The sequence below is a fragment of the Haemorhous mexicanus genome, chromosome 4 (assembly GCF_027477595.1).
Source record: "Haemorhous mexicanus isolate bHaeMex1 chromosome 4, bHaeMex1.pri, whole genome shotgun sequence".
Lineage (NCBI taxonomy): Eukaryota > Metazoa > Chordata > Aves > Passeriformes > Fringillidae > Haemorhous > Haemorhous mexicanus.
Genome location: NC_082344.1, coordinates 16,567,169 through 16,585,585, shown reverse-complemented (window position 1 = coordinate 16,585,585; position 18,417 = coordinate 16,567,169). Strand labels below are relative to the sequence as shown.

Genomic DNA, 18,417 nt, shown 5'->3' with positions numbered 1-18,417 from the left:
ATGACAAAGCAAGAACATGTTTTGCTGCTTCCTTGATACAGGGGCCTGAGAGAGGAACAGGAAGGCACTGCCACCTGTGTGGGGACAAACAAAGCAGAGAATGAACAGTTGGGGTGACTAACAGATCAAAACCAAGGGCAGAACACAGAGGGGTTCACACTCCTCTATCGTCTCTGTTTTCCTTAGCCAAGAGGGCAGAAAACGCCTTAAAAGCCACATTTCTTTATCCATGTCCGGTACGTCCTGTTAGCTGCAGGGCGACCATGGTTCTGCGAGGGCAGGTTGGAGTGAAGACTGCAGCTCCTCTGCACCGCTCACCCAGCGCCACCACGGGGACACCAGCACCGGGATACCGGGAGCAAAAGGGGGGAAAGCTGGGCGGAGCAGCCGCCGGTGCGAGGGTGGATCCTGCGGGAGCGACGGGGCTCGCGTCGCGCACTGAGACGGCAGCGGGTAAATCAACAAATCGCGGGTCCCTTCAAAAGAGATTAAAGATCAGTTCGGTCCTCAAAAGAGCTCCAGGAAAATAATGAATCTGTTCCTGGAGCTTCTCCTGTTCCTGGCCACGCTTCTCTACTCCTACCTGGAGGCTTTTGTGAAGCTGTTCGTGCCTGTGAGGAGAAAGTCTCTCGGCGGGGAGCTGGTGCTCATCACGGGCGCTGGCCATGGCGTCGGGAGAGCGACCGCCTTGGAGTTCGCCAGGCGCCAGAGCAGGCTGGTTCTGTGGGACATCAATAAGGTAATGGACACACTCATGTCCTCACTCCGTGTGAGCTCCGAGTCCATGGGGCATTTAGGGGCGTAAGAAGGGCAGCACCACATTGCACCCTCATCGCCCAGCCCCTTCCAGCCCGTTCCCATCGACTCCTGCTTGGCTCCTCCGGCTGGGACGCTGAGCGCCAGGAGAGGGTTTGGCGCCACTTGCAGCAGAGGATGTGGGGCTCTGGTCCCACAGTCACTCGGTGCTACTCGGGAGGGAGCAGGCAACACCCGGCAGAGCACCAGCGAGAGGGAAAGAAGTGCCCGGGAAGCTGCTGGTGGAGCTGCTGCCTGGGCTGACAGAGAAAGCCCTCTGATACCAGAAGGCTCCTTTGCAAAGAGGAACAGGTCTGCCTTCACTTGTTCTCTCTGTGGCCTCGGGTGTTTTGTGTGCATTGCTGGGAGATGTGTTTTCTCTGCACTCTCACCAGCAGCATCCCTGTGCCGGGCTGTAAGTGAGCCTGGCTGCCCTCTGGGCAACTGCACGTGTAGATGGCACTTCTCTAAATGTTTACACCCGCCCAAGCTCTTTATTTCAGATTATTTGAATGGAATGGAAAAACGCCGTGGCAAGTGGAGGATGGGCAGATACAAACATGCAGCATAGCATTCAGAAGGAATCCAGGCCAAGTGCTGGGTGTAGGTGCAGCAGGGTGGGTGAGAGGCTGTGTTTCCTCTTTATGACACACTGGGTCCGCAAAGGAGTTCATCATGGAGCTGCAAAACAGAACCCAGCTCTCCACAAACAAAAAGACATCAAACCTGAGGCAAGCTGAGTGAGAGGATGGATAAACAGGGAAGATAATGTTGAACATTTTCAGTGTCTGTTCATGGTACCCATTATGCCTAAGACCAGACATTGGAGGGGTGGGAGGAGGCATGGCACTGCTCTCACAAAGTGTACAGGGCTGTGAGTGAAACAGAGAATTGTTCATGTTCACTGGATGGAATGAGGAGATTTAGGTATAAATTTAGTAGCGAGCAACACCTGGCTTTAGTGCTGGGAAGTAGATTGTAATGCTGGGAAGTAGATTGTAAGCATGAGTGTCAGCAGGAACTGAAATACAGTATCAAGGGAGGTTGTGGATTCCAGAGGATTTAGGAGTATGCTCCTCCAACCCAAGTGCCTTGACGAGTCCTCCTTCTTGGGGGCTCTCAGCATTAAACAGCAGCTGGTGTTGAGGACAGCTTCCCAGTCACCCACCAGAGGGACTGCTGAGTTGTCCCAGGCTATTTGTAACCTAGAGCTGTTCACTGTACAGGTTCCACTGGCATGGCCTTCTGGCACCTGGGAACAGGGATACAACAAAGTCACTTCTGCTCTGGCTTAACGAGTTGATGTAATGACTTCAGGGAACTTCTGACCTGTGTGTATCAAAGGTCATTTTGAAATTAAAATCTTTGTACATTGTGAACTATGGAGGGCACCTCTCTTCTCACACCCAGCATATAAGTACAGAAACACATATGTTATGGACTTGGTTCGGTTAGTTTTGGGAAAAGAGGGTGTTTGTTATGGATGGGTTTGATGTGGATGGTCCAGGATTTGGTGGCGGCAAACGGGCAAACCAGGGCGAAGGGTGATTGGACAAAGACACCAACCAATCATTCGACGCCCTGAGGAAATGATTGGCCCAGAATGAACCCCGTTAAGGGCCAATTGGGGCCCTGAAATTCCACCAATCGGGGCAAGGATCCAAATCCCACCAATCCTGGGCCAAAGGGTGTTATAAAGGGAGGTGTTTTCAGTTGGGCAGGGTTCTTTTCTGTTCTGGGAGTAGAGAGAGCTGCTTGTGAGGGAGAGAACCCAGCGTGTTCTGTACACGTTGTCATTTTGAGCTGTTGTGAGGGGGTCCAAGCCTGTCTTGGACCCTCCGTTCTTTCTGGTTAATTTTTTTTAAAATAAATGGGAGCCTTTTTCGTCCCCTTTTGAAATCTGGCCTCGTTCGTTCATAACACATAGAGCCGGTTTTCGTATCTCAGGGTGTCAGCCAGGCCTGTATTTTATGAGCTATTTACATTCACAGTGCTGCCTGCTGTGCTATGATAGGAAGCGTGTGCCCCCTTTCTTCAGCCTTGCTCTGTCTGCCTTACCAAGCCAAACTCACACTTGTTGCCACCCTACCTTTCTGGCTGTCACTACATGCAGATCCTAAATTTAATGCTGAAATGCCTGTCCTCTCAGCAAAACCATCTACAGCTCTTTCCTTGGGTAGCCATGAACTGTTCTGGGGTTGGGCAATGGTTGCTCAATCCAGGAACAACTTCAGCTTCTGCTGCTCAGCTGTGGTGAGGGGACAGCTGTGCACAGTGTCTTTCTCTTTGCCTCTTCCAGCACGGGGTTGAGGAGACGGCGGCAGAATGCCAGAAGCTGGGAGCCACTGTTCAAACCTTCGTGGTGGACTGCAGCAAACGGGAGGAGATCTACAGCGCTGCAGACAAGGTGGGGTAGTCTCGTTGCAACAGGCCCCCAGCCGGATAATAATTGACACTGAATCCATGATTCATAGAAGGCTGATCAATCTCTTTATTATATTATTATAATTATTAAGAAAACCATTGCTTTTAGAGACAGTTATGATACAGTTAGACCTAATTGGTCCTCCAATCCAAACACCATCAATATTGGCTAATTAAGAAACCACCCTTTGGTAAACAAATCTCAATAACACATTCCACATGATCACAACATGTCCAGCAAGTGAAGATAAGAATTGTTTCCCATTCTTTTCTCTGATCTTCTCACAGTCTTCCCCAGAAAGGCCTGGGAAAGTTATATGTTGCTCTCTGTGGCCAGAGAGCTGCTGCCACAGGGCAGCAGGGGCATGGCCAAAGGCTTTCCCGACCATGCTTTATTTTCAGAGAAGGCAGGAAAACTAGAGAAGACGTGTTGCACACAAATCCTGCCAAGCCCCTGGAAGCCCTCCATTCCTCGCTGCTTTCTGGACACAGAGTGCTGTAGCATTTCCAAGATCACAGCCAGTCTCGTCCTGTTTGGGAGGCTCCAGCATATCACATCCTCTTGCCAAGTTTGCTCTCTAGGGTTCCAGCCTGTGAAGGAGCATAGCACTGAGAACATAATGAAACATTTTTTTTGTAATGGCTGTGGTCCAACTGCCTCAAAACAGTCTGTACCTCTTTGGTCCCGAGTGTTGGACAATACCCTTTTCCTGACCCCGAGATGGGGCAACTGAGAGTCGTTTTAAAAACTTTTATTCTATTTTCAGTCTTAGGAGAAGGGTGAGACAATAGAGATCTTATAATTCTCGCCATCACAATCAGAAGCTGACTATTTCCTAATTGCAATATACTATAAGTGTTTCTTGACCTATCAGCTTTTTGCCATGCCGTGCTGTAGATGCCTTAAAGTCAGTCATCTAAAACTACCCCTCGTGGGTCCCAATACAATCCATAATTTATAGTTCTCTTTCGCCAAAGTATCTAGTCTTATTTGCAAGGCCATCTTTTGAAGCTTTTTCTAGCTCCATTTCTCTCTCAACAATATCTCTCCTATTCCATGGCATTTCTAAGTCAGCATTTCTTGTCCAGTTTGCGTACGGATGCATACTGTATGGACCTTCTGCCAGGCCCTGAGAACTCTCTACAAATCCATTTCCCACACCAATTGTGACTACATGGTCCAAACTGTGCACAGTTTGTGGAACACAATAAATACTGGCATTAATGAATGGGGAAGAATCAGATCTAAACTAGATTCCATGACTCTACTGCAAAGTTCCTGCCACATCTGGAAATGTATTATGATCTCCCTCTCCCTTGAAGATGCAATGTTAAGAATTTAATTCCGGTTCATCTTCCCCACCCTTACTTTTTTTTTCCCTCCTGAGTGACAGACACAATTTTGGGCTTTTGCTTTCTCGCCAAAAGGTGAAGAAGGATATTGGGGATGTGACTATCCTGGTGAACAATGTCGGTGTGATTACAGCTGCCGACTTTCTCTCGACTCAGGACCACCAGATAGAAAGGATGTTTGAAGTCAACATTCTGGGTCACATGTGGGTAAGGGCCACTACCGTCTATATATATACACAGTTTTTTGAGAGTGTCAGTGAGGACGCATATTTAGACCAACCATTATTAGCAGTGAAATTACCAAATGAATTGTTACAGCACTGGGGCACTCAAGCAGACTGTGTGCTGGGAAACTGGAATGGCTTCTCGCTGATGTGAGCTGGCTAGTGACAGCCACATCTGCAGCACGCACAGAAAGCCTCTGTCAGAGGTGTCGTGGGGCTGACAGGGTGGGAGGGTTTCAGCAGTACTTGTTTGTGGCAGAAGAAAAGAGAAGCCATAGATTGACAAGTGGTTTATTGTACGTGCTGGGGGGTGAGACCCTGCCAGCATTTCTGATGACACCTGAAACCTTAAAGGCAGCAAAGATGTGAAAACCATCTCCTGTTTATAGTCAACTGCTGAAGCCTTTGGAGAGCAGGTTGCCAGCTGCACCACTGGTCAGAGAGCAGGTATCCCTGTGGCTCTGGGAATCTGAGGTGCTATGCAGCTCATAGCTTTAGGGATAGCTTAGGCCACCTAGTGAATAACATTGAGGGTCAGTGGTTAGTATGCCTAAGAAAACAATGTTCTTTTCCTCCTTCCTGTCCCCTGTGTTTTGCCTCTTGGTTTAATGACTTCCAAGACCACGAGAGCTTTCCTGCCAGTCATGATGAACAACAACTATGGGCACATTGTCACGGTGGCTTCAGCAGCAGGTCATTTTGTGACTCCTTTCATGGTGGCATATTGGTAAGTCATTTTGAAATCAGCTTGCTTAATTTTTAAAAATTTTAATTGCACCTTTTCCATCAGGAAGTACCAAGTAACGAACTCTAACTGAATCGTGAGCAATGTCTGTATGAAAGAACAGTCATGTGATATCTGGTTTTTTTGGAATTAATTAAAACTTATGGCCCACACCTATTTCTGTGGCAGGTCGTTCCTCCTCTACATTTTGCTTCCATAATATCCCACTATTTCAAAGCACACACAGTTGATTTGACATGGTCCTGTGTGGTACAATAAGTACTCAAAGGTAATCTCCATTTCTACCCTGCCCATCCTTCCTAATTTCAGACATTCATGATGCATTCCTTCTAAGAATCTTCTCTCATGGGAAAAATTGGATGTGCATCAATTGACGCACACTAGTTAATGTTTTCTAAGATTTCCTGATGTCTTCATCTCTGCTTTGTTTGCCTATTCACACCCTGTCTGCTTTCCACAATTACTCCACAAGTTTCAATATCTTATCTAGCACTACAATCTGGCATACGGAAAGTTAATATAGTCCTTGCTCTGCCTCTCAGCTGGATTATATTATTTGGAGGTTTTTGCATCCTACCCTGTACTGTGTGTGTATGATTTGTTTAGGCCATTTGCAGTGGTAGAAAGGTGGAAATAGGATTTCTGCCTTCTCATTTGTGCTTTCTCCCTTTCTGCAGCTCAAGCAAGTTTGCTGCAGTTGGATTTCATAAAGCTCTGACAGAGGAGCTGTCTGCCCTTGGAAAGAATGGAATAAAAACAACATGCCTTTGTCCAGTTTTTATAAATACTGGATTTGTCAAAAACCCCAGTACAAGGTAACTCTCAATCCTCTGCATTCCTGTGTTTCCTTCTTTGCATCAAGGCACTGTATATTATCCCCAGCTTTAGGCCTCTGTTCCAACTGGCACTATTACAACAGTTTGTATCATTCACTGAAGAAAATCTGCAGTGTCCTTTAACCCATGTAATTGTTGCATTTGAATTACCTGAGTTTGTACACTTATGAAGCCTCCTAGATCAGCTGGTACCACCCCTTTTTATCACTGCAGCTCTTATGTGTTTGCTTTCCTGTGTAGGCTTGGAAAGATTTTGGAGATTGAAGAAGTCGTACAGGCTTTGATGGAAGGAATAGTGACCAACCGCAAAATGGTATTTGTTCCATCAAATCAGAGCATCGCTTTACTGCTTGAAAGGTGAGTAGGGCAAAAAAATGTATCAACTGTAACCTCCTGAGTGTACCACCCTCAAACATCTAAAATCTGATTCAAGATTACATTTTATTTTAGAACATATCACAAGGTAGTTAATAATGCAGTGGTTCTTTCCAGTGACAAAAGCAGACATCATCTGGAGATTTTGTTGAGCCCTCTCACAGGCCTTTGCATTGAACCACTTGCTGCAGCTGACTGGTGTCAGTGCAGAACTTGACTGCTCTACAGGCCATTACATTCACTGAATCAGCAGCCCCGGCATAGACCTAGAATGAGAGGAGGACCTGAGTGTTTTTTTCTCCCTGTCAACACAAAAAATTCATGCCATTGAGGCTGGAAAATTGCTTTTAAAGGGCTCTGTTGCAAAGAGAAAGTAAATACTTGCATCTCTGTTCAGTATGAAAACTTTCTGGATTCTGCAGCAATATTTCAGCCTAAATCATGGTTGGTACATACCTTTCTTCGAATTGTCATAAAAAGAGATGGGTGGGATTTGAGTTAAAACTTGTCAGAGATTGACAAGGCCTACATGTCCTTAGGAAATAATGCCCAGTTTAATACATAGTCTCCGTTCATATGTGTGCATGCATTCTGCTGCCAGACCAGCTCTTCCCTCCCCTGCAGTGACACTTTTTCCCATAATTTAAGTTTCTATCCCACTTTTTAATTTCATGTTACTGTCTCTTCCAGGGTGTTTCCAGAACGTGCCCTGAACCTTCTGAAGAAGATGTCTGAGGTCAAGTTTGATGCAGTCATTGGGCAGAGAAGCACACAGTGAAAAGCAAGAATTGATTCTCATTTTCCAGAGGCACCAGTGAAAAGAGAACATGTGCTGAGCATAGTTCAGCTGCCTTGATTTGGAACAGAGCTCAAGCAGGTGCTTCCAGGCCACCATTCCCAGGCACACCTAAGGGCTTATCCCACACCTGCAGCTAGAACACACCTGCATAACAGGGAGTGTTAGCAAAACAGTGATGTGGCTCTAGAAGGGCTGCTTTGAATGTACATCCCATCTCCTTTGTCTCATTGTGCTGAGGCAGGCAGGAATTCCCACAAAGGTGGGTAGCCTGTTTTTAACTCAATTTATATTGTTGAATTATTAAACGCACTAATGAACATTGAATTTCCCATATTTTTGTGGGAAATACCTGAAATAATACAGGTCTTTATGTAATATACCTAATTACATTGATTATCAATTACGCATTTGCACCATCAATATGCCTTTATATGAATAAATGCAATTCTTTAACACAAGGACCACAGTGTCTCTTGGCAGTGAAAGTCATAATCATATCCTAGAGGTGCATTTAAGGTACGGTATCAAGGAATGCACCTTTCCCTGTATCATTGCTCACACTGCTCCTGTGCACTTTCTAGACATCTTTAAAACACCTTCTCATGAAAAGAGTGCAGTATTTCTCTACAAATGACTGGGTGCCACAAGTGCAGCCTACACAGGTGCCAGAACCAAGGCTAGGCAGGGGGTGCAGGGGAAGGCTCCAGAGGAGCCTTCACACAGCTCCTCATAACCAGCCAGGGGCTTGCTCTGATGGCACAGGAGGTGAAACCCCTGAAGGTCTTTGGCCTGGGGTCCAAGAGAGCAGCAGCTGCTGACACACGGGTCAAAGACCCCTCCGGGACACAGAGGATCTGTGCACCCACTTGTGCAACTCCTGCTGCAGGCACTGCTGCAGGCACTGCTGGCCCACGGCCATCCCAGGCAGGCCTGAATGCACTGCCACCTTTGGCACAGTTGGAATCTGTCCTGTTCACCTGAGCCTTTCAAGTTGTTGTGTAAACCAAGGTTCTTTTCTTTTTCTTCAGAAAAGGGAGAGCCCTCACCACATAGCCCCTCCTCCTCTTAGCTGGCAACAGGTAAATGTTTTGCTGCCATAAGCACAAATTATTGCTAGATGAGCTAAATGACACAAAAATAGTTTCCTTTTTGCTCATGGAACATTCATGTAACAGGACACTCAGGGTGAGTGAAGCTTATGCTCCCAGCTTTGGGTTTTTTGCTTCATAGAGAAAGCAAAAAAAAAAAAGAAAAGCAAATTTCAGAGAGTGTTAGATGTGGTTAGTATTTAAAACCAGGATCCTCCAACCCCCAAAGCATTTGAGAGAAGCATGCTTTGAGTCCTGAAGGATAAAGAGTACAATTTGCATGCATTTTCAGTAAGCTATTTAGTAAGTCTGTTTTCCCTGCCTCAACAGCATCCCCCAAATCTGAGTAGAGTGACTTAGTGACTTTTGTCTACTCTGAAAGAAGTTGTTTTTCCTTCCTTCTATTTGAACTACATACTTAGCTCTTTCTCAGAGGACAGGCCTGTCACAAATGAGAGCTACTCGCTTTTCTCCATGTTGCTTGAGTCTCCAAGTCTTCTGCTTGGCATAAAAACTGGACAAAAATCAAGGATTTCAGCCTTCATCTCCTGAACACCAGTGACAGAATTAAGGCACCAAGCCTTCCAGGCTCCTCAGTTCTCTTTCTGGCCACAACAGTCAACTGAAGCTTAGCCCAAACTCTGGTCACGCATAGGTGCCCAGCAGGAGTCCAAGTGAGTAGCTTTCATGCAGCCCCCTACAGCTAAGTCCCAAATTTGAAGAGTGGTACCTCACACCCTGGCCTAAGGACTCCGTATGAGTCAGGTTAGTGACTCTGGCCCTGTGCTTTGCCTCCTGCTGAGATGTCTCTTGTGCTTCCATGTCCTCCCTGCCTCCTCTTCCTTGGCCCCAGCACTGACTGGAGCCCTGTGCCAGGAAAAGGACAGCACCACTGAGCTGTGTAGTTGGGGTCTGGCCCAAATGCTGATGTGTTAATTAAGCAGAGAACCAGGTTCCAGGGGAAAAGTAGGAAGTGCCTAGTTCTTAATCTTTGTGCTGGAGTCAGTGTAGTCTCCCTCAGACCTGATGAGCAACAGCTCAGTTAAAAGCATCATGTTGTTTGCTAGAGTTCTATGGAGCTCCTTCCTCAGCTCTTCCAGCTGTTCTGCTTTTAAAAAGCACAGGAGAGTGAGGGTCCCACAGGGATTTAATGTGCCAGGTGCGCTGTGTACTCCCTGAGGGGCTGCTGCCAGCAGAGTTGGGACTGCCCTGCCAGGTGACAGGGGCTCTGGTCCCCAAAGCAAAAGGCATAAAGGTGAACTACCTACAGAATTTCTAATGGCATGGACTAAAAGTCCCCACAGCACTGCCACCTGGGGACTTTTATGGACTGTCTCTTTAGCAAAGTCTGAGGGTACTTCTTTGGAGACTGGCTCTGCCGCATTTTTCCAAAGTCCTTGAATCCTACTCAGAATGTTAGGAGAATCATCTCAACCTGTGTTTCTTGGTACAAACCTCGGCCACTTACAAGAGAAAATCATGGCTGTACTTCTTAGTGCCACTGTCTGCTAGCACCAAGACCCCAGTGTCATGTCTAGGACACTATTTCATGCTTGCAGGTAGTACCAGTATGCATAAAAATTCAGGCAATTTTAGGCCGCATTTCAGAACATGGATTTCTAAATGCACAGAATCTCCTGAATCCAGCAGTTCAGGATGGGTTTTTGTATTGTTTTGTGGGTTTTTACTACTTCTCCACTGAAATTAAGCATCTGAGATCACTGGTGGTTCACAGTGTTGCAAAACTGTCTGCAAAATTCTAACTCAACTTTTTGGTACCTTCAATCTCTCAGAGTCTTTCATTCTTCATCTATTATCTGACCATGCATTTTTTTTTTTTCCAAGCAGGTCCCTTGCTTTGTTTGAGCTCATCATCAAGAGAATTGTAGGATTATAGCTTTACTGCAAAACTTCTACCAGAGTATGAATAAGCTTACATTTATCCAAGAAGACAGGTGTTTCTAGGATTAAACTTGCTCTTGTGCAAACTATTTCCTCTCTGTGTTCTCAGCCTTTTAATGTTCACAGCTGGTAGCTGATCATTTTCTAAAATATCACATTCAAAATTATTTTCAAGAAACATTCTAGTTAAACTAGTGCTGACACAGGAAGATGCACTCAATGCTCAAAAATAATCCAGTGGCAATAGTTGTCGGCAATGGAGAGACACAGGGAGACTGATTCAGTGATCAGAATCCAATTTTATTGTGGGATATCTATGCTTATATACTATTTTAAGGAGACTAGTAATGTGTACTACAGTGATTGGGTTAAAATGACATGCACAAATTTATGGATACAGCAATATCTCTTGCTTGCAGAGTTTAATGAGATTTTCTTTTTCTGGCAAACCTGTCTGATTTAATCTTCTTGCAATCTAGGTCTAATTTTCAAAGTTTTGTTTACTTTTGCCAAGGAATCCTGTTATCAAATCTCTTATGTTAACCAGGTCCAAAGTCCATCATCTGTCTTGTGTCCCTCAACATACCAACATCTCCCCCTTTCCTTTCGATCAGAAATACTCTTTGAATGGCCTTATCAATTAATCTCTGCACACATAGAAACGTATCATGATTAATACAATTATTATCAAAATTACTACATACATACCTATCCTAAAAAGAATCTTTTAGTTAACTCCAGCCACTAAAAGGCTCAGGCTTGATCTTTATAAACCAAAAACATCCCTGATGGCAGCTGCATTACTGGATTTAGAAAGTAATAATACTTAATAATAATAAGTAATCAGTAATTGGGCTAGAAGTGTAATTGTACCAAAAGGTTTGATTCTTATACACAGGGTGATAGGAATAAACATTTTTAGACTGATTCCTTCCCATGTATTTTAAATTTACACCAAAATCCTATTTCACAGAATCCAGGAACTCTAATTCTTTGGGTTCCAAGGGTGTTTCAGGAGAGTAAAGGATCCAATTTTATATGATTTGGTTTGCTTTCAAAAATTTTTAGTGTAAATATTAGTGTAAAATTCTGGAGGAGCTATATTCCCCCTAATTTTTTGTGTAAATATTAGTGTGAAGTTCTGGAGGAGCTATATTCTCCCCTAATTTTTTGGTTTTTAATAACATGTATGTTTCTCATTACGAACATGAAGGTAACATAAAAGCAAAACAATATGTAACATAACAATAAACTTATACTAAGTAAAAACAAATCAGACAATAGCTACAATTAGTAGTACATGAAAAATAGAATAGTGATTTAAAACAATACATTACCAATTTCTTTAATATTGTACTATTAGTTAGAGTCCATAGTAATTGGCAAGCTTTATTTTTTAAAGAGAGGGCTTGGAAAATCATTCCCAGCTAAGATTTCCAAGTTCACCTTAAAAGGAGGACCAATTTAGGTCCAAATTTGGTAAGTCAAAATTACTTGAATATAATTTTGGTGCAGAAAAATTTCTCTACTAGTTAAGGCCAGGACTTGGTCAGGGTCCAGGCTTCTAATTGGAAGAGTCTTTTTAATATATTTTTAAAAACTTTTAGTAATAGTAGTTAGAAAAATAATATATGTCTTATAAATAGCTATACAACAATAAGTGAAGGTTTGTAAAGTAGCTGGCTTTCTCGTTTATCGTTAGTTGGTCAATGGTACCATAGACAGATAGCAAGTGAATAAAGTAATGCTTGTTATAAAAAGTCAGTGAATTCACATGCTAAGATTAACAACATAATCAGGGTTACTAATACATCAGTAGAAACTGTCTTAAGAAATTGAGGTTATATTTTCCTAGACATATATGACATTAAAGCAAAAAATTAAAAAAGCATTAAATAACTCATAAAATTGTTACTCATTCTTCAGTACTACTTAGAAAATAGCAAAAATTGTTCTTATTTCTATAACAAAATAGTGCTATATTGCAATTTAAATGAGCAAATTTTAAAATCATTCAGTCTTTATGGCATTCACTTGTATAGCAAAAGAATTATATCTTATAACTCAAATAGGTATACTTCAACAAAACTTAAAATGAACTTCACTAAAACTTAACCTTACTAAATGTCAAAAATAGGTTAGAAACCATTGCAAAATAGTTAATAACTGTTAAGCATGTACTGTTAAAAAGTTTGGTTATTATATTGTAAATGGGGTTAAAAGGGTAGTTATAAGAAATATGGTACTCAACATACTGTATTACCCTTAAGTAAAGTGCGTTCCCACCCTCTCCCAGGCAAAACTGACCCAGCCTGGACAGAACTGTAATGGGCCAATCAAATGCCTTAAATCTTCATGCAAATGAAGGATCCCAACAGAAACCAATCCAAAGAAAACAGTATAAAATGGGGACATCTGAGCCAGTGAAGCTGTGTCGCTCTACCTGGAACATTGGGAACATTGCTGCTCAAGAAAGGAAGAAGATCCAGCACCGGCGCTGCAGCATTATCGACAGGAACGCTCCTGCTTGACCCATGGGCCCTGTAAGCTTTAGGCCTTATAATAAATGCTGAACTCACTTTAGTTCTGGGAGAGTGTTCCCGTTTATAACAGCTGAGCACTCATCCAGGATACAACCTCGCCTAACCGAGACCAGAGGACGGGATGGCTGCACGTCCTCCCCAGCTCCACAGAGGGACTTTGTGTCGGTATCTGGGCAAAAGACCTGAGGTACATGTGAGGCATGGCAGAGCGAGACACTAACTAGTATCACCCATCCACTGGCAGGGGGAGGGGCCAAGGGAACGGTGGGGTGAGTGTGTGCAGAGCATATTTTAGGTGTGGCCGGCAGAGGCCCGGGGTGAGTGTACCTTGTACCAGGGTTCCGGCTTTCTGCGAGGAGACTGGCTAGAAATGGAGGGAAGCAAAAGAGGGAAGACCGAGTGAGGCGCCCTCCCTACCCCTCTTTGTTCTGGCACCCATTAAAACCTGGCAAGCCGTCCCCTGGGTGTGTAGGGGGCAGTGGTGATCTCTAGGGAAGGTGTGAGTGACATGCAAACAAGCCATTGTTCCCAGGCGTGTGGGGACTGTGGGGAGAGAGTGAGTCACACGGAAATCAGCTTCAGCTCCCTGGGCATGGAGGGGGAGGTGGGGAAGGTTTGAGTGAGACACAAGCAGCTTCACAGGTGAACTGGCACCAGAGGCGACCAGATTCAGGGTCCTTCCCAAATGCCTGATGGTACTGAAGACTGGAGAGGCCGACCCCAAGGCGAGAGGGGCTACAGTCTCGTAGGACTTTTACAGCACCACAGCTGCGAGGGATGGTCGTGTGGCCCATTCCTCAGGGTCCGGGGGCTGGGATGTCCAGCTTGGGCAAGGTGTGGAGGTCCAAACCCCTGACTCTGAGACTATCTCTATGGAAGAGGGATAGCCAAACCTTGGGGGAGGCGGAAGGGATCAGGGTGGGGGCCTACACAGACCAGTGATTCTTTGGCAGCAGGGATCTGCTTCGTGTAAGTCTAAGTGGTTTGCTAACCTTTCCTTCCTCTGTCCAATAAAAGAGAAGTGAAATTTACGGGGGTGATGAACCTAGTTCAGTGGGGAAACTTGCGGTGTCAGTACTCAAGGGCTCTAGAGTGTTGAAAAAAGTATTTACATAAGTCTGAGTGGGTGAGGCACAAATGCCAAAAATTTGGCTAAGCAGAAGTCGAGACATATGAATGAACAGGCCTGAGGGTGTGAATTAATGTGTGTGTGAGTGACAAAGAGTAAGTGTTCCTTAGATAAGAACGCCAGGTAAGAGTGCCTAGGGGCACTAAAGTAGATTGTTGAGGGCAAGGAGACCTGTTGCATAAACAGAAAGAGATTAAAAGGAGCTAATTTTAATTCAGAGAAGGAGAACTTCTCTCTCTTAAGTTAAAAAATAGTAAGACAGAACTTTTAAAAGGGCCGGTAACAGTAAGCAGTTTTATTTACCAGCCCAAAAGCTTATAGTAACTGAAAGTCACCATGGGTCAGAGCCACAGTAGACGAGGAGGGCAACCAAGGAAAAAGAATAAGAATATTCCTCCTGGTATCTCCCTTGGTGGTATACTGGATGCCTGGAATAAGTGGGAAACAGCTAAAAAGTTAGATCAAGTGAGGATAATTCATTATTGTGTGGAACATTGGCCAAAGAAGAAATTACAACAAAAATCTTTAAAGTGGCCCTGATATGGAAGTATAGATGAGTGGTTATGTAATTTATTATATCAGCAAGTGTGTAACCAAGAAAACCCTAATTCGGAAGAAGTAGAGTATGTCATTTGCTGGGTCAAATTCTTAGAAGGAGATTCTAAGGTATACAAACTAAAAAAGGATAAAAAGTAGAAATCAGAGGAAAAGGATAAAGAAAAAGAGGTAGTTATTCAAAAGAGGTGGGATCCCCTTGATTGTGCAGCCCCACCAACTCTTCCTCCAAACTATCAAACTACCCCCACACACACTTAATACCCAGCCTCCTGCTTCTCAAAACCTACCTTTACCCCCTCCAACGATCCCCACCTCTCCTCTATTTCCTCAGGGAATCTCCATGTCATTTTTACCCCCTCCAACAACTCCACTCACTCATATATATCCACACCTTGATGCTTTTCCCCCCGTGAAATAAATAGGGCAGGAGATCTTTCTCCTTTTAAATGCCTTCATTAAATATCAGCTTGTGTGGGAAGAATCAATGGGTTGCATTCACACCGCCGCTGCTTCCAGGAGTGGCACGGAGGAGGAGGAAAAGCGCAGCTTTGTCCGCTGGTCTGCAGGCAGAGTTGGGGCTTCCATCCTCACAAGGGCATCAGGAGATTCCCACTTTTTCAGTTTGACATTCAGGGTCCTCTTTCTAGCTGACATCTTTAGGTTAGGGTGAAAGGTAAAAATGGTCTCAGCGGACACTGCATTCTGTTCCTCACGTCTAGATATCACTTTGATCTCTTAATTCCTTGTTGGCTCATTGTTTTTAGGGGTTTTTGCTAGGTTTGGTGAGGGGTTTCCTCATTTGCATGCCAACCCCGTTGTCCCCTCCTTTTCACCGTCCCGGGTGCCATCCTCCAGGAAGCAGCAGGGTGTTACTCAACAAAAAGGGGAATTCTCAACCATCAACAACAGGTAGTTAACGAAAAACTACTAACAACAGGTGATTACAACATGAAACCATCAACAACAAACAGTTAGAACTCCACCCTCGCAGCAACTGGTCCAACCTGTGAACTCTGCAACTTCTTTAAAAAATGGGAAACTTTTCTACTCATAACACCCTGCTGCCCCCTACACTCACTAACCTGCAGCTTGCTCAACCTATAAGTCAGAATACAACACCTTTCCCTTAGAAAAACCCTCTGGATATATCCTCCAACCTAACAACTGAACCCTCCCAAAATGACAACAAAGAATTAGTGAGCCAGTCAAATGTCCCTTCAGACGCTGGCTCTTACTGTAATACCAGATCAAAAAGTAGTAAAAAGCCAGAGGTAAATTCGGACAGGCTGTTTCCCCTGAGGGAAGTTGCACTAGGAGGAGGGGTAGAAAGAATAGGTTTTGTAAATGCACCCCTGACAGCTTCTGAAGTAAGAACATTTAAAAAGGAACTGGTTGGCCTGGTGGAAGATCCAACTAGGACAGCACGGGAAATAGATCAGCTCTTGGGTCCCAATATTTATACCTAGGGGGAACTGCTTTCTATTATGAACATCCTCTTCTCCCCAGATCTTTATCCCTGCTGACGCCTCATAAGGTCAGCAGGGATAAAGATCTGGGAGAAGGAAAATCATTCTGGACCCCCGGGTGAGCAAAAACTCCATATAGTAGACCCAAATTGGAATCCCAGCCAGGAAGAGGGCCAGAGAAACATGCAAGACTACAAGACCCTAACTAAGAGGCATAAAAGAATCTGTACCCAAAAGCAGCAATACCAAATTGGCATTTGATGGGAGTCAGGAAAAGGATGAGTCCCCGGGGGCATGGCTAAATCGATTAAAACAAAATTTTCAGTTACATTCCAACATTGATCCGGATGGACCAGAGGGCCAAGTATTATTAAAAGTACAGTTCGTTACCAAAGCTTAGCCTGACATTTGACGGAAATTAGAAACATTGGAAAACTGGCAAGAAAGGGGAATTAACAGTCTGTAAAGGGAAGCTCTGAAAATTTACTTAAGGAGAGATGAGGAGAAGAACAGAACAAAAACAAAAATATGGTGGCAGTAGCAAGAAAAAGCATAGGAGTGGGAAGAGGGGAGACAAAAGGGGGAGCAGAAAATAAATGGAAGCTGGTAAATGGAAAAGGCCACCATTAGATGATGTGTATTACTATTACAGTGGCGAAAAGGGGCATGTTAAGCGGTCATGCAAAAAATTACAAATGGATGAAGCAATTGAGAAAGAGCAGGACACCCTGGAGAAGATTCTGAGAAGAGATGATGATTAGGGGTGCCAGTGCTTCACGCTCTGGGGGATGAGATCGGACACTTGGTAGAGCCCCTGGTAAACTTAGAAATTGCCCCACAGAGTGAAGAATATATGAGTTTTTAGTGGACATAGGTGCTGATCGATCCTGTGTGATGAAGCTCCTCAGAGGGGCTCAGCTAAGCAAAATGATCTGCCAAGTGCGAGGAGCAAAAGAGGAACAGTTTGGAGTCCAGATTATAGAGAGCATAATTATAAAAGGCAATTCAAAGGAATGCAGGGCTGATTTCCTTTATATCCCGAAACTAGGTAGTAACTTACTGGGGCTGGACCTGCAAGTAAAGATGGTAATTGGAGTAGTGCCAAAGGAGGGGAGGATGGTACCCTAAATAATGTTATTAACTGAATGGGATACGGGATAATTAACCCAGTAGTCTGGGCAGAAGGAGGAGGGTGAGGGTTGTTAAATATCCCACCAATTAAGATAGAAATGCAGTCAGGAATTCCCCCTGTTCGGATAAAACAATATCCCATCTCCCCTGAAGGCCAGAGAGGACTAACATCTGTGATACAGAGACTTAGGGAAGAAGGCACACTAGAACCATGCATGTCATCACATAATACACCAATTCTAGCTTTCAAGAAGGCTGATGCAACCTATCAATTGGTGCAGGATTTGAGGGAAATTAACAAACTATTTCCAGATATCCAATAGTATCAAATCTATATACTGTTCTTAGTCAAATTCCATGAGACCATGCATTGTTTTCAGTAAAAGATTTGAAAGATGCTTTCTGGGCCTGTCTGTTAGAGGTGGGGAGCAGCAATGGGTTTGCCTTTGAATGGGAAGACCCAGACTGCAAACATAAACAACAATTTAGGTGGACCCACCTCCCACAGAGATTCACAGAGTCCCCTAACCTCTTTGGACGAGCCTTAGAGTATCTTATAAAATCCTTTGTACCTGGGGAAGAAATACAAATTCTACAATATTAGTGGATGACCTACTAATATCAGGCAAAGATCAAGAACAACTCCAACAGGCCAGTATAAGTTTACTAAATTTTCTGGGAGAAAAAGGATTAAAAGTATCAAAAAAAACCCCAAAAAAACAATTTGTAAAAGAGGTAAAGTACCTGGAGCATCTAATTGGAAAAGGGTACAAAAAGCTCAGTCCTGAAAGAGTTGTGGGGATCCTGTCAATTCTACCACCCGAGACTAAAAGAGACGTAAGAAAGCTATTAGGTCTAATGGGCTATTGTAAATTATGGATTGATCAGTATACTCAAACAGTAAAATTTTTGTATGAAAAATTAATAAGCACAGAACCTCTAGCCTGGACTCTGGAGGATACCGAACAGTTCCAAAACTTAAAGGCTTGATTGACGAAAGCCCCAGTTTTGAGTCTGCCTAATTTAAGAAAACTATTTGATCTGTTTGT

At 44.1% G+C, this 18,417-nt stretch overlaps 1 protein-coding gene across 3 annotated transcripts; it reads left to right on the top strand.

Moving 5' to 3' along the window:
* The first annotated feature begins 435 nt into the window (after window positions 1-435).
* On the top strand, window positions 436-8,009 carry LOC132326119 (estradiol 17-beta-dehydrogenase 11-like). Of its 3 annotated transcripts, none has more exons than XM_059843887.1 (7): window positions 436-739; window positions 3,095-3,202; window positions 4,648-4,779; window positions 5,417-5,523; window positions 6,219-6,356; window positions 6,618-6,734; window positions 7,443-8,009. In XM_059843887.1, the coding sequence occupies exons 1-7, from the start codon at window positions 530-532 to the stop codon at window positions 7,528-7,530; spliced, it is 900 nt and encodes a 299-aa protein (XP_059699870.1). In that variant the 5' UTR covers window positions 436-529; the 3' UTR covers window positions 7,531-8,009. The 3 variants fall into 3 exon arrangements, with proteins under 3 accessions (XP_059699870.1, XP_059699873.1, XP_059699872.1); XM_059843890.1 differs by having other exon boundaries at window positions 530-739; window positions 4,614-4,779; XM_059843889.1 differs by having other exon boundaries at window positions 530-739; window positions 4,608-4,779.
* The last annotated feature ends 10,408 nt before the right edge of the window (window positions 8,010-18,417 follow it).